We start from the raw sequence: 17074 nt of genomic DNA, 5'->3' as shown, positions 1-17074 counted from the left end.
TATAAATACAGTTTTATTATTAGATTAGCATCCGCACTAGAGACCACAGTCTAGAAGCTAATAAAGTCATGCAACAAATATCTTTATGTCTGTGGCAAAGGCTTTATTTTTCATTTTAAACAATTATAACAAGATGGCTTGACAGAAAAAATAAAACCTTTATATATTCATAGATAATTGCATATAGACAACACCCAGGATTACCTTCTAATTATTTTTCACATCTTCAGTGTAAAGAAAAAAGAACTCAACCCTCTGAATTTCTGTGGCCTTTGCAGCTTAGCTGCATTAGAGTTACACTGATATATAACCAGAAAATCAGCTTTGTTACCACCTTTGACAGAGGTCCTTTCCTCGGTATTGTAAGGAAACCAATTTGGAAGTTTTATACCATGTGTCAGTTCTGCAGGACCATTTGAAGAAAAATTAGGAGTTAACAGTATGGGAGGAAAAAGAAGACATAGTATTTTTCAGTCATACCATTAGACGTGCATTGTTTTACTGTGTGTGAATAAAAAAGCTGCAGTTGGGAAGATAGCCTTTGTGATGGAATAAAACGGCCCTGGATATTGCCTCAGTTCATCATTAAGAAATCCCTTATTCGGGAGAAGCTTTAGCGTGGGATGGGCATCCAGCTCTGAATTAAATGGCAATGGAACACAGGCAATTAACTACTGATCACCCAGATTCGTGCTGAAATGACCAGCAGCATATAAAACAGGTGACAGTTGCACCAGGGCTGGCACTGAGGAGTATCTGCTACAAATGGTACCACATGCCCAGCTGAAAGGAGGGCATGCTCCCAGCTCACAAGCCTCTTCCTGGGGAGCGGGCAGAAGAGGTTCCAACAGTCCCATTGTCCGGGGTGAGGGAGGAGAGGTTACGGGGCTGACAAGAAGATGAACACTGGGATTTTTTTTTTTGTCTCTGGAGTGGCAGTATTTTCAAACAGTACATTTGGAGAGTCCAGGGCCCTCCAGGTGGCTGCAGTCACAAGAAAAAAATCTAAGAGAAAGGAAGTGCTCTCTCTTGATTTCATGGGCAATGGTATGAGGATGAAGGAGCCCTGAAAAGTTGCCAGTTCGAATCCACCCAGTAGCTCTGCAGGAGAAAGACCTTGTAATCTGTTTCTGTAAATACAGCAGTCAAGAAAATCCTATGAGGCAGTTCTACTCTGTCATACGGGGTCTCTATGAGTCTAGATTGATTTGATGGCACTTAATGACAGCAACAGTATAAGACTGAAGGGTGGATGCAGCCACAGGTAATATGGGATGAAGGGGCCAGGTAAAATGGAAATCAGGGCACAGACAACTATCCCCTTGTCCAGTGACTTCAGCAATAGATACGTAAAAAAGAAGCAGAACCAAAGTTCTCCTCCAGGTATTGCTGGGGATTCTGGCTCCCTTCCTGAGAGGTTAAGCTGCCCAACCTCAAAGAAGTATAAATTTACACCAGCCAGCCTCCAGCTAGGTATGAGGACAACTGTCTACAAACATTCAGATGTAACGTGATGGGAAACAAGGGAACTTCAACAATCTTGTTATGGAACAACACCATGCTTTCAAGTAAAAAAGCAGAACAAAAGAAACATGAACTCTTAACAGAAAGTACTCAATAAGAACTTGGCAAAAATGAATGAAAATAAAATAACACCCAAAGAAATTTTGGTGATAATTTTGAATAGTACTAATAAAGGATAAGAACCAGAGAGAAAACAGATTACCTAAAAAGGAAGAAAAATCAGATAGGTCTCAGGTTTCTCCTTCACCAATATTAAATACCAAAAGACAATGGAAATTTCAGGAAAAAAAACCCTTGGGATGCAGGCAAGTCATGACAGGCGCTGTTACAAGTGTTGATATATATATAAATATATAAAGAATATTACTAGCTTTAAAGGGTTTAGAACTATGCTACCTATATATCTTTCCTGAACTGACATAACTAAGAAAGGTAAATAGGTTAACTAAGAGACAAGTCCAGATAAAGAACTGAACAATGGAGAAGTCATAGCAGAGAAGGACTGGTGTCAGACACTAAATGGGAAGGCACTCAAATTCTTGACAAACTGAACTGACAAATCAGTTAAGGGGAAACATTAAATACTTCAAATGAAATATAAGCTCTTGCCTATTTGCTTGCTATCTTCTCCCCTCCACATCATTCTGTATTTAAAGATTAGATTCTTTAATCTTACATATATGCATCTATATTTAGCAAGGAGAAAGCTATCTGCTTTCTGAAATCGGGAAATTTCAACAAAGTTCCAATACCACAGGTAAACCACAAAGTCTAAAACTCCATTGCATTTTTTTCCAATCACCTATTTAAGTACTAGGTTAAAAGATTTCTTCCTGCCATCATTCACATTAATTGTGAGACCATAATTCCCTCCTTGGGAATGTGAGTCTCTGATTCCCTCATAGCCACATATGTGTATAACACATCACTGCTGAAGGGCTGCCTGACCATTTAAACCTGGGAAATTACTGTAACAGGAATTGCACAAAAAAACAGGTAACCTGGGCCATACTAAACAGATGAAGGTAAACACGAGGAACAGATAAATGTAAAAAATTAGAACTAAAATAGAGCTGCCATGCAGAAACAATCTGGAACCGGCAATTAGTGACGATGGGAAAGGAAACTGAAAAATGGTGGTGTCTCCACATGGTTTGGGGGTGTCCATTATTGTAGAGTGAGCCAGAAGTTTCATTAGAAAAAAGACATCAGATCATGATGGGGAAAGTCTTTCCCATTCAACATTTGCTACTGTTTCTCTGAAGGAAACACTTCAAAACAGTATCTTCACACATACACACACGCACACACAATTAGTTTTTCCTTCGTTGTTGGTGTGTGTTGTTGTTGCAGTTGTCAGGTATAATGTACCTACTGTATATAAATTGCTGAGTATTCAGTGAAGGAATGAAGGAATGAATGATTACGAGAATATATTTCCGTCATGTGCTGCTTTGGCTTTGCTGCTTTGAGCTATGCCTGGTAATAGGCTGGGTGAGAGATGACATGGAATGAGCTGAATCATTTGATAAAAGCTTCATGGAGATAAAACCCAAGTACTCCATTATTTTACAGAAGTCTTATCTGGAAAGTAGAAAAGAAACTATTTCTCAATGGTTTATAATAACAACACTATATTCTTTCTTCTGAGATCATTGACTTGAATAAATGGAAAGGAACGGTTTCCTGTCAGACTAACTAAAATTCAGTGGTATCAACTTTTTCACTTTCTCATAAACACTCTGAAAATTAGCACTGTGATTTCAAGGCTGGAAATGAAACACAGATAAATTAATGAGATTCATAGGAGGACTGTAAAGTCATTGACTCTCTCATAGGTATGATTACAATTGTATTCAAAAGTGGTCATTCTTCTCATGGAGAATGGTAGGTAATTCCAACAGTGCTATAGTGATTATTAGATTTTCAGGGTTTTCTTTGATTCAAGTGTTTTTCCTGTCTGTTGCTGAGGAGAGCTTTCTATGAGTTTTCTTTTTCCCATAACACCACACTAAAAAACAAAAACAAACTCAAACCCATTGCATTCAAGTCAATTCCAACTCATAGTAACCCTATAGGACAGAGCAGAACTGCCCCATAGGGTTTCCAAGAAGCAGCTGGTGGATTTGAACTGTTGACCTTTTGGCTAGCAGCCAAGCTCTTAACCACTGTGCTCCTAAATACTAAAAAAAAACTACTTACTGTTTAATAAGAACTAAATGATGTTAAATTTTAGAATGACTCTCAGACAAAAATTTCCTTAAACTGAAAGAACAGGATGGCCACTACCGTGACCTGACTGGTTAATCACAGTTAGGAAGCTGAGCAAGGAGATGTTATGGGCTATCAGATCCAAACACAAACATGGCTTACATGTAATATGAATTGTTGTCAAGGTTAATGTGATACTTCTGCTATAAATATCAGTTAGGTGGACTTTCACGATCTTCTCCAAAGATCTTCATTTTTTTTTTTTTTTAAGTTTGGTACCCAAAGTTTACTTCAAGAATTTTGAAATAAAACATATTCAACTGATTTTAAAAAGCTTTAAGAACATTTTAGGAAATCTGGAATCCATAGGCGTTTCTGCTATGGTTTTTCCTATATTACATAAAATGGTCATTTCTCCCATTGCAGTAGAAGAAAAGAATATTATTATTGTAAAAATTGGAATTTTGAGTTTTAACCATGATCCAACACAAATGGTTGTGGTTTAGGGAAACGTAACCTATTCTAAACTCGACATCTTGAGCTGGAATTAATTGCTCATTAGAAGCAGAAAGAGCTCTTTTTTCAGTCTAATGTAAGAATAGCTCAGGATTTTTTTTTTTTTTTACATATTATGGAAAAATAATGTGGTTCTGAACTTTCTTTTTCTTTTTGTTATTTAGGTTTGGTTTTGAGCCAGGGATAGTTAACTTATTGGACTAAAGCATAAAAAGAATGATTTCATTTTGACCCTTACTGAGAACTGATCTAACAATACCAAAATTTGGTTTTGCCTCAATACAATTGGATTCAAAAACAAATCAAGAGTGATAATTAAAGAGTAGTTCAGCAGAGGTAGAAAACTGTTTTTAAATTGCTTATAAATGGATACTCAGAAAGTCCTTTTTTTTTTTCCCCAAACATCTGATGTGAAAGCATCTGAACAGCGGCCATGGCACCCCTTCTTTCCTCCATTTTCACCAGGAGTTAGCACAGATTTGAAACTCAGCTTTGCCAATGGTTGTGTGACCATGGTGCAAGGTCTTAGAACCTTAAAACCCAGTGCCATCGAGTCGATCCTGACTCATAGCGACCCTATGGGACAGAGTTGAACTGCCCCGTAGAGTTTCCAAGGAGCGCGTGGTAGATTCGAACTGCCCACCCTTTGGTTATCAGTGCCATTGTTATTATTTGGAAACCCTGGTGGCATAGTGGTTAAGAGCTACAGCTGCTAACCAAAAGGTCAGCAGTTCAAATCCACCAGGCGCTCCTTGGAAACCCTAGGGGCAGTTCTACTCTGTCCTATAGGGTCGCTATGAGTCGGAATCGACTCGATGGCAATGGGTTTTTTGGTGTTTAATATTATTATTAATCTGATTGTTGTATAATTTATGGGATCATAATTTGTGTATATTCTCTTTGTATTTCCCTCATCCTTCATATTTTAAGCCATTAACTAGACTTCAGCTTTCTTTGCTTCAGGGTTTTTGTAGAACCGAAAGCAGAAGCTGCTTGAAGTCAACTTTCTTCTGGTCTGCGGTCTTTGGTTTTAGCAGAAGCTTACTGAAGAGATTAGGTATGCCCCCAGGGTCAGGAATGGAAGTATACTTTTGAAGGAAAATCTGTGTGTGGGAGAGAAATAAATTTTGACCTTTTGACCAATGGACTTTCACAAAAGTGCCTGACAAGCAAGCCTGACAGTCACCACCTGGAGGGGCTGTGGGGAAACCCACCACACTCCATTGAGTTGATTCTGACTCAAAGCGACCCTATAGGCAGGGTGATGGGCATTTCAAGAGTAACTGGAGTGAGCATGACTAAAGTCCTCCCACAATTCTGTGCATGTTTCATAATGTCCCATGACTCTGGGATAACCCAAGAAGTTGTAGATTAAGGAGTTCCAATAATGACTAAGAATTGCCGTTGGGTCAGTGTACTATATTATTTCCAAATACTTCAGTTTGTGCCATTTAAAAGCAACTAACATTTATTTAACAGGTACTACATATTAGGATCTGTTCTCAGTGCTTCACATATAATAACCGTTTAATTGTCTCAATACTTATATGAGATAGTACTGTTATCATCCCAATTGTAAAGAAAAGAAGACTGAATGGCAATGAGGTTGAATAACTCACCCAAGTCTACCTAGTTAGTAAGTGGTGGAGCCTGGATGTAAACCTAGGCAGTCTAACTTTAGAGTCTAAGTTCTTAAGTATTATACTAAAATGTTCCCCGTACCTGGGTTTAGAAGAGAGAGAATGGAAGGACAGGAGTAGGTTAAAGTAGCTGTCTTCAAGGAAGATTTCTAGTCAGGGTTGGCTAAGGTGTCCTGGCCCATGTTGGCTGCAGCAGCTGGCCATGGGCCACCAAAGGCATACTTAGAAACAAAAGGCTTCCTCTGGGGGAAGTGAAGGCCAGTTTGCCAGAGACATAGTGCTATTCTCAAGGTCAGATTATTGCCCACAGGAAGTTGGTCAGACTGGGTAGATCTGGGAAAGCTTGGGCTCATAGGTAGAAAGAGAAGCCCAGAGGAAATCACAGGCTGATGGAGTAGCAAAAAGAAACTGGGGATATAATCCACCAATTTTCATGGCACTAGCCTGGGTTCTCTATTTCCTGGGAGTAGATTCCATTAGTCCCTCTCCTGCTCCCCTCCCTAGACTTCCCTTACAATGCCTGAATTTTTGCACTCAGAGTTAATCAAGCCACTTTTTAAAAAACAGAAGTCTCTTGAGGGTATGTTAAGGGGCTTTATCAGTCAGATTATTTGCCCCCTAAAATTTTTTTTTTTTTTTTTTTTAAAGTGTAGCTGGAGCTCATCTGCTAACCAAAAGGTCGGGAGTTTGAATCCACCAGCCAGTCCTTGGAAATCCTAGGGGGCAGTTCTACTCTGTCCTATAGGGTCGCTATGAGTCAGAATCGACTTGAGGGCAATGAGTTTAGCTTTTTTGGTAACGTGTACCTGAGATGAACAGCAGTGAGAAGATGGAACTTTGATGAGGAGGGGGCAGATAGATAACTCTGAACTCATAAGCACTTTGGTGCAAGGTCAGGCTTAAGTGGGGTACCACAATAGAGAGTTAGGGGGCAGTTAAAGGTTCAAGGAACCTGGGAGACAAACTTAAAGACTGGTAGATGAGAAAGGATTAGTAAACATCTTATCTCCAAATTGTTTCCGGGGAAAGAGGAGATAAGGGAATTTCCTTCTCCCCCTGGCTCCCTGCTCCTGTTCCTAGGTTATTGCTCTGTGATAAACACAAGATTTTTGGATTTTAGTGGGCTTTTACAGGCTGATCTGGGACCCTAACCACTAGAAATATTTTTTTCCTAAATGGAAAGTCCATTCTCAGTTCCAAGTAGCCAACTTCCAAATGAACTCCTGGAACACAGTTTATTTCTATGTTTGGGATTATCTGTAAATACAGTGCCTCTTTTCAAAATGATTTCCATTATGTTTCAAAGCTAGAAATTCACTTAAATGCCATATATTCGAGATTGTCTCCTGTATAACTTATAGGCCAACATGTTCCTGTGAAAGCCACATTGAAATATAAAAGAGATAAACTATTAACCCCTCCCCCCAAAAATTCCAATTCATTTTATCCTCTTCTTTCCTCAATTTTGTTCACTACTTCCTGAAATCTAGGTGAACAAATCCCAAATCTTCATATGGCATTTGGAGTTTCACCACTATAAAGTTCAGTCAAGCCTTAGGCCCTTGTACAACCCACCCAATTCATAGACGTAGATGGGTTTCCTCCCCACTCTTCTCTGCCTTGGTACCTCTTTGATTCCTCAGCTCAGCTTTTTTAGGAAATCAGGGGAAACAGGATCTCTTGATGGCATGAACCATTGAGAAGAAGCTGTTTATGAAGCTCAATGAGCTCATCAGCTGAGAAGGGGTTGGTTATTGTGTAGTAGGTGCCAAACTACGGCAGGCTCTGGATGCATATATTTGATGTTCTAATTTGTCACCACATCCCACCTTTTGAAGTTTTTAAGACTAGAACATTGTTGTCACAAAATAATTCAAGAGAATATAGATAGAGCAATTCTATCCAATTATGTTTTGTTTTTTTTTTTTATGTTTAGTTTAGTCCTTTCAAATAATTCTATTCCCTCTCCCTGTGGCATATTCCTAGGTCTGGGTAATCAAAATGTCACTTGCCTAGTTAAATAAAAAGCCAGAGGTCTGATGACTTCCCATGAGTAACTCAGTGAAACTCTCCAGGTTCCTGGGATAGCTCAGACATGACACCAGTAAATAAAAATAATGGAAACAAATTTAAAATTGGTAATTGTTCTTTCTAATGATAAACAGAAAAATACAGGAAGGGAAAGGTCTTTTCTTTCCTTTTCCTTGAAAATCTAAGAAGATGAAGAAAGTTTACATCATTATTAGAATTAAAAGCTATAGAAGACAACGCCTAATTGTGCCCAACATCCATTTTCCCTTCCCTTATTAATAGCACCTTGATTTTCCTTTGAGGCCACCTCCTCACATATACTCATTTGTGGAGTTTGGGTGGACCTGATTCTACTTTCTGATTCTAGGGGTGGCCTTGTGACCTAGGTCTGGCCCCTAAGAGTACTGCAGCTTTCTGGCCATGGGGGTTGGTTCAGTAGTGGATATGTGACCCAGACTGAGTCAATCAAGTCATTGAGCATTGTAATGAACATCAGTTCTAGATTTTCCTGTATATGCTACAAGGGAGACAATTCCTTTCTATAGATTTGCTGGGTTCAAGCTGCTGATGGCTGCCTTGCCACCATAAGGGGAAGTCTCCCTGAGATTCATACCTACACAGATACCTACATAGTAAAGTTGAGAGATAAAGATAGACAGACTTTTATTGGCCCATCTAGAGTGGCTAGATCCAGCTTTGCCTGAAATCTGCATGCCTCTGGACTTTAAAGCCATATGAGCCAACACGTTTTCCTTTTTTGGGTGGGCATTTTGCATTAGGCTTCTGTTTTTTCAATATAAGAGACATTGATTAATACAGAATTATTCATCAATGTCCTTAGTTTTTATCAGGTGCCTTTAAGGAACAGATAATGAAAATACAAACAAGTCTCATGTTTGGTATTGGCCAGTGACAATAGGAGCTCACTTCTCTATCTCCTCGTGTTTAGGAAACAACCTTCTGATGTTTTTTGTACTTCTTTGGCTATTATGCATTCCAGGATAAATCCCTTTCTTAAGATGTTTGCATGCTCTCAGCATCCTTGTTCTCCCTTTCCTCTGGATGAAGAACTCACCAGACATGTCTTTTATTATCCAGATCAGCTGTCAAGCACATTCCCTCAAGTTGGCTCCCAGACCACCTTCAAAATGGGGTGAACAAATCTTTTGGAGTATTTTCATGTATTCACCCAACCATCTCTTTTCTGTGTTCCAATCATGACCTACCTGAAACAATCCCCTTTGCCAGAAAGATGTAGTATCATGTTTTCTATGTCAGTGGAAACTAGTAGTACCATGCTAGTTTAAAGATGTTTTAACTCCCATCTTTTGCCATGTAGTAACAAACTTGCCCTCTCTTCCCATCTGTGTGTCTACAACCTCTCTTCAAATTTAGCCACACAGGGTTTAGAAAGAGAAGGTGGATGATACATGCCATGTAGCTCTTGAAAAAGATAATAATGAAGGTTCTGATATTTTTAGAAAACTCCAGAGCCATCCCATTTCCAAAATTACTTACAGGATATTCATGCTCCTGTTAAATAAACAGGTAATCTTTATCTGCTAATAAAAAAAGCAGCCTGTTGCCAGAGGACTGTGACAGTCTTAACAAGTTTTACAGAAAATAAAATACCAGCAGATAACAGGTATTATGTTTTCTTTTGGCAAATATTAACATTTCACAGCTAGCATATCTTACTTACTTAATAGGGCCCATAAAGACTTGCCAGGCCGTTTCACTTGCAGTCATTGAAATTCTCGCCACTTGTTCTCTGCTGTTTTTCAGAGCCTAAATGGGAAAGCAGCTCCAAAACAGACTGGCAGAAAAGATTTTTAAGGTCTCATATCCACATTTACAAACCTTGCAATCTGTGTGTACTTGTTTATTTTAAAACAAATGAACTGAATAAATCAGGGGCTCCTTTGGGAAAGGAAAAAAAAAAAAAAAAACCCCACATATGAAAGAGAACAAAATATGTTGACTGAGGCAAGTCCCAAATTGTCTCTATAGCTTGCCTAGTACCCCTAACTACACACGCTGATGCCAACAGAATTAATTGCTCTTTCTGAGCTCACAAAGACATGAATTCCTCCTATACTATGGCACTTATCAAATATATTATTGTTTTTTATTGTGGCTTAGATGTCTATAGCTCTGGCTAGGCTGTGAGTTCTTCCAAGGTAGAGATAATTATCATATTCTTATGTTTCCAGCACCTGGCTCATACTAAGACCCAAGCAAATATTTGTTAAAATTGAATAGGAAACAGAAAAAAAGAGAAGAAAAAGGAAGAGACATGCGAGAGCAAGTGAGAACACAAGGGAGTAGGGAGAGAGGTCTTTAGCAACAGCCGGGAGAGATTTTCTGGCTCCGGGCCACTGGGCAGCTGTAAAATTGGTAGAGAACTGCAAACAAGATGGCCTAGGAGGACCCAGAAAGGCTAGGAAAGGTCAAAGAAAGACTGTGTTCTCTCATTGAGAAAATATATTTCCTTAAACAAATATTTATGGATCCTAATGGTCTTTTAGGAGTCCCTGGATAGCACAGTTAAGCACTCGACTATTAGCTGAAAAGTTGGAGGTCTGAACCCACCCATAGGTGCCTTGCAAGACAGGCCTGGAGATCTGCTTCCAAAAGGTCACAGCCTTGGGAACCCTACGGAGCAGTTCTACTCTGCACGCATGGGGTCGCATGAGTCAGAATGGACTCGATGGCAACTAACAAGAACAATGGTCTTTCAGGTGGTGGTTACTTTTATCATTTTGGCTTTAAGGCTTTTGTGAGCAGACTTTCATTCTTTCTGGTTTATTTTTAAACTAGGTTAAAGGAAGTTGTTTGGTAACTTACCCTCCCAATTTCCTTCTCAGTATTTCAGAAGTTCCCCAGTATAATGTGACTCTCAGGGACATCTGTCACGTCTCTCAATCTGAGGTACCAGGATTCAGGAGTTTTGAGTCCATGGAAATATTTCTGATGGTGCTGGTCCGTGTAATGGTTTTTTGCCTGAGAAGCTGGACTATGTTGGCGTTTGCGAAGCAAATGGAGTCAATGCACTATTTTTAGAACCGTGGGTCAGAAACCTTGATGATTAACTGGAGAAGCACCTGGGGTCCGTCCCTCCCTGGACTCCATTCTCCCCCTGTATAGACCGTCAATTTGATTGTAACAAGTTCTTCCAGTGATGCTAAGGCTTAGCCTGTTGGGTCTGCTGGCTGGCAGTTATGAAATGTTAACTTTCTGAACTTCCTTTCTTAGATCTGTCCAAAAGTAGCAAGACCACAGTGTAATTTCTCAGGCCTGCGCTGGACAAAAGATGTTAGTGCTTTTCCTTGGCTTGGGAAGAAGAGAGGAAAGGATGCTAAGATCCTAGTGCCTGGTGTGGAATATCTTATGCAGTCACAAAGAACTGTCGTCTTTTATGACAGTGTGTTTCCCAAGCATCCCTTTGGGAAATCTTAGACCCCAAATTGTCTGGCAAATGTAAAATCAGTCCCTTTTGGCAAGGCTCAACACACCGGAGCATGGGAAACACAAATTAAGATAGAGGTTTCTTTACTCACTCAATTGTTTTTCTGGTTACACATTTGCTTGGCATAAAAATAGAATCACTTAAAAAGGCAGGACCCGAGGGTCTAGTTACATAGCTCAGGTTTGGTGAGGGTCAGAGGAAACTCTTAATTCTCATGAAGTTTAAGCATCTTCATTCTTTCAGCCTAATGTCTTGCTCAAATTATACAAAATAAGGTCATAACAACCAAGACTGCTTAATCCAAAATCACATGTCTTATTTTCCTCATAGGAATTCAAAGTGGTTTTGAGATGGGGGAATCCATTGGACACGGTGTTCTATTTCAGTTAGAGTAGAAAGAACTTTCCTTTATTTTATTGCTTGTTTGTTTTATCAAGGGAGCCAAACCTTACCTAGAGAGTGGCTCATTTCTCTCATCAAAGATAGTCAATCTATCTTGATGAAGTTTGAAAATGAAGTGAATTGTTATCAAAATTGTTATTCTGTGAGGTCTTTTTCCTCTGCTACTGAGATTTTTTTTTACTGAGATTCCAAGAGACCTGTTGCCCCGTGACTGCAAATGTCATTCTGTTTAATTCTAACATCTGTAATACAGCCAATAAATAGTTGTTATCTACAGTCACAGGGGAGTCCCTGGATGGTTTACATGTTCCACTGCTAACTGAAAGGCTGGATATTTGGGTCTACTCAGAGGTTATCTCAAAAGAAAGCCCTGACAACTTACTTCAAAAAATCGGTCATTGAAAACCTTATGGCACACAGTTCTACTCTAACATACATGGAGTTGCCATGAGTCAGAATCTATTCCACAGCAACTGTGTTTTTTTAATATTCACAGGATGCCCATTTCTGGAAGAGGCTTAAGCCACTTGGTTTGAGATCATCAGTTCTCACTATGCACTTCTGATAAGTGTTTTTAAATTTCATCATAAAAGAAGGAATGTACTCGGGCAAGGAGTTTCAGAAGTTCCCTGGGTGGGGTGGTACAAATGGTTAAACACTCAACTACTAGCCCAAAGGTTGACTGTCTGAACCCACCCAGAGGAGTCTCAGAAGACAGCTGGTAAGCTGCTTTCAAAAGGTCACAGCCTTGGGAAGTCTTGGAGCATTTCTACTCTGCACACATGGGGTTGCCATGAGTCGAAATCAACTTGACAACTGACAAGAGTTGCACAACATTAGTGGATCCTGTGAGGGATTTTCAAACACCAGTGTAGAAACGTTAGGTGCCGTGCGTAACATGCTGTGGCACCGAAGTGAAAGCTAGAGGGAACCAGCTCAGCTGCTGGACTCCACTCTCCCCACTCTGACCTTCTGAGTATGACTATGAGCATGAAACTCAGAGGAAAGAAAAAGGTTTTTTTTTTTTTATTGAATTGTCTGTCAAAGGAGCTAGTGTCTTTAGTGGCCAAAAGGGATAGAGCTCCTTACATGGTTCCCAAACAGCACTAAAATCTGTAGTGGAAGGCAGTAGTCATCAAAGATGGTGAGTGAGGGCTGTTTCACAGCAAGGACACCACTATTACCATGTTCAGCTCTGTGCCACCAATAACGTTAGTCACCAGAGCCAACATGTATTGAGCAGTGACTCTATGACAAGGGCTGTTCTAAGTACGTGACATGTACTTTTTTTTTTTTTTTAACTGATGTTTAGATGAAGGTTTACAGGGCAAATTTGTTCCTCATTAAACAACTGATACACATACTGTTTTGTGACATTGATTGACAATCCCACGACATGTCAACACTCTCCCCTTCTCGGCCTTGGGTTCCCCATTATCAGCTTTTCTGCCTTCTTGTCCTTCCCCCTGGGGGTTGGTGTGCCCATTTATGTGACATGTACTTTTAATTCAACTGTAAGCAGTCCACTCTGGGGCATTTTTGTAAATGTTCAAGAGTTAAGTATATTTTGTCCAGGCAGCCTTGCCTTCTTGAAAAGGACAATAGACTGAATCATGCTATCCTGAAAAAACCTACAAAGTATCTCTTTAGTGGTCACAATATTCTTTTCCATTCCCTGAATGTTGAATGGTTAGGCCAAGAAAATTCTCTAATAAAAAAATTGTCCTTACCTTAAAACAACATGATCTTAGTGTACTGGTAAGATCAGCAGGATGTGAATTGTTAAGATCTAATATGCAAACACCACCACTCCTCTGTCAGTTTGTTGTACTTTGGTGGCTTGTGTATTGCTGTGATGCTGGAAGCTATGCCGCTGGTATTTCAAATACAACAGGTTTCAGCAGAGCTTCCAGACGAAGATAGACTAGGAAGAAAGATCTGAAGATATACTTCTAAAAAAATTGATCAGCAGAAATCTTATGAATAGCAGCAGAACATTGTCTGATATAGTGCCAGATGAGCCCCTTAGGTTGCAAGACACTCAAAATATGACTGGGGAAGAGATGCCTCCTCAAAGTAGAGTCGACCTTAATGACATGGATGGAGTCAAGCTTTCTGGACCTTCATTTGCTGATGTGGCATGACTCAAAATAAAAAGAAACAGCTGCACACATCCATTAATAATTGGAACATGAAATGTACAAAGTATGAATCTAGAAAAACTGGAAGTTGTCAAAATGAAATGGAATACATAAAGATCAATATTCTAGGCATTGTGAGCTGAAATGGACTAGTATTGGCCATTTTGAGTTAGACAATCACATGGTCTACTGTGCAGGGAATGGCAAAGAGGAATGGCATTACATTTATTGTCGAAAACATTTTAAGATCTGTACTGAAGTACAGTGTTGTCAGTGATAGGATAATATTCACATGCCTACACAGAGTCAAACCAGATTAGATGACACCTAACAATAAAAACAATATACAATTGATCTCCCTCAAGATGATCCATCTGAAATTTACTTCTGTTCTTTTATTTCTAATAACCATTTTCCAAAGAAGAGGTGGCTTGTGTTGCACGCTCTATTAACACTTGCCCAGATGTCTGATACCCAAGAGAAGGAGGGCAAAGATTAAGACTCAACAGATGGTAATAAAAATTCCTTGTCCTCTTTAAAGCAGCTAACATCTACCCCAACCCAATCAGTTGGTATACAAGTACAACAGGGAATAAATATGAGAGCAATTAAAATGAGCTACCATACATTTGTGTGGTTTGATTTATGTAAACAACTTCTGTGGGAAAAGACGGCTGTGGTTTGGATAATGTTTACATCGATGAAACCCAAGTAACCTAAATATAACTTGATACATATAAAATGTTGCTGGTCATGTTCTACTGTCCCAGGCTATCTCACTAAATATAAATCCAATGATTGGAATCAGGCATGGGCTTACCCAGTGAAGGTCATAATCAGAAGGTCTTGCTCTTCCTTCATCGTCTTCATATAGAGAAAAACCTTCCCGCCGAGCCTGATAATACTCCTTCCGCAGCTTCTGGATGCGGTCAGAGCTTCCACTTGTGGGACGGCCACTGTAATACATAGACAAACACCATCACACAAGTGCATATCATCTTTGAAACTTATCTTTTGATTTTCTTATTAAAGAGGAGAACTTCTAAATTTGTAAGTTTTAATAATGTAATTTAAATAAGGTAGGAAAAATATAAAATAATTAAAAAAAAGGTCTCGATGTGCATATCTTTAACGCCAATGGTCAAAACATCTGAATTAGGATTAATAAAAGCCTTTTGAGAAAGTAAGATAGCCAGCAGTTTTTCTTACGATCCGAATTGGTTAAAACTTAATGTGGGTATCTCATTTTCTCAAATAAGTTTTGCTTATTTGGAACAAAGTTCCAGCTGTTTGACCCAAAGGTTGGATGTATTATAAAGCCAACATCTGCCAGTGCTCATTTCAATGAGACTCATGGATTTTGGGACTGGAGGTTGGGGTACATGTCAATACAAGGGTACAGCAAGGGGATAGGGAAAGAAAGAAGGTATAACCCATGCCAAGAATATTAAAAGAAAAAAAAAAAAAAAAGCTCAGTGATGGTAGGATGTACCCATCTTGGTTACTTGTCTAAGGTTCTCTTCTCTACTTGAGCCATTGCTACATTCTTAGTAATCACAGTTTTTCCAGTGATTCACCCACCCAAGCCCAAACTGGTCAGCTAGCTAGCAGCTACCTTTTAGCCTGGATTAGGTTTGTCACGATCATCTCAACAGATAATATTATGTGATACATTTCAGGGCTAGCAAGAAAGGAATGATAGATCTGAACATTTGTACAACTTCTTTGGTTCACTTAAGGCATAATTGAGTGCCCCACTGTGCCAGACCTTATGCTAAGATCCAGGAATGTACAAATAAACAACTCACAGTCCTTGTCTGCAAAATGCTCATGGTCTGGGTGTTGGGGGACAGAAAGCAACACAGAAGACAACAATACACCGTGACAGGTGTTACAACAGAGGTCTGTACAGAAGTCATGGGGACAAGGAGGAAGAGTGCTTCATTTTGACAGGTGAAAGCAGGGCCATGGAAGATCATGGAAAACTCCATAGAGGAGGTGACACTTTAGCTGAGTCTTGCAGGATTTGTAGGAGCTCAATAGCTTAACAAGTGAGATGAGGGAATTCTAGGTAAAGGAAAGGGAAGTGTAAAGCACCAAAATAAGAAAACATCTTGCTTTGGGTGAATACAGCAAGTCGTTTTGGGTAAGCAATGGTCCTCAACTTCTTTTGTCCTGCCTCCCACATTTATAGGTGATATATGCTCCCTTTTCTCTCTCATTTTGAAAATTAATTAGAACAAAACTTAAGTGCCAGTAACTTTAGGGACTTTTTGAGTTTACTCTGTTAAATGACAAAAGTATGTTGTTGTTATTGTGTGCCATCAAGTTGATTCTGACTCATAGTGACCCCATGTGACGGAGTAGAACTGCCCCATAGGATTTCCAAGGCTGAAATCTTTACTGAAGAAGATGACCAGGTCTCTTTTCCTGCAGAGTAGCTGGTGGGTTTGAACACCGACCTTTAGGTTAGCAGCTGAATGCTTAACCATTGTCCTAACAGGGCTCCTTGACAAAAGAATATCACTTGCAAATTTTGGTACTTTAACTCAATTAGTAACAACTTATAAATCATAAGGTCCCTGGGTAGTGTAAACGGTTTGCTCTTGTTTATTAACTGAAAGACTGGAGGTTTTAATCCACCCAGTAGTGCCACAGAAGAAAGGCCTGGCCATCTACTTCTGTAATATAACAGCCATTGACAACCCTGTGGGTTGTAGTTCTACTCTGAAACACACGGGGTCACCATGAGTCAGAATCAACTCCACTGCAACGGGTTTGGTTTTTTAATGAACCAAATGACACTCATTTTCATGAGCATATGTTTGATAATCACTGGTCTAGTGTACAGGGTACAGAGAAGGAGACAGGGGAAGAGGAAAAGGTGAGACTGGAAAGGTAGGTGGCGGTCACATTGTGAAAAGCCCTGTATCCCAAAAAGGTCCCCAAACAATAGTTGAGTTTTAAGTTTAAATTCATAAAATGAGATATCTGAAAGCAATAGAAAAAAGTAATCTACTATTTTGTTAAAACATTTGAAAATTATGCTTGTAAACTTCTAATGCCACGGTTAGCGTTCCGCTGCTAACCAAAAGGACTGCAGTTCAAATCCACCAGCTGCTCTTCAGAAACCCTATGGG

General features: G+C 39.5%; 1 protein-coding gene across 10 annotated transcripts in view; it reads right to left on the bottom strand.

Annotated features, from left to right (window-relative positions):
• The window catches only part of PARD3B (par-3 family cell polarity regulator beta), a 1165226-nt gene that overhangs the window by 111150 nt on the left and 1037002 nt on the right, over positions 1-17074 (bottom strand). For all 10 annotated transcript variants that reach the window (XM_049888916.1, XM_049888918.1, XM_049888913.1 and 7 more), the window contains one exon: positions 14755-14890. In XM_049888916.1, the coding sequence (XP_049744873.1) occupies positions 14755-14890 (136 nt within the window). The remainder of the gene's footprint in view (positions 1-14754; positions 14891-17074) is intronic.

Source organism: Elephas maximus, chromosome 6, assembly GCF_024166365.1.
Source record: "Elephas maximus indicus isolate mEleMax1 chromosome 6, mEleMax1 primary haplotype, whole genome shotgun sequence".
NCBI lineage: Eukaryota > Metazoa > Chordata > Mammalia > Proboscidea > Elephantidae > Elephas > Elephas maximus.
This window is presented reverse-complemented; position numbering and strand designations above follow the sequence as displayed.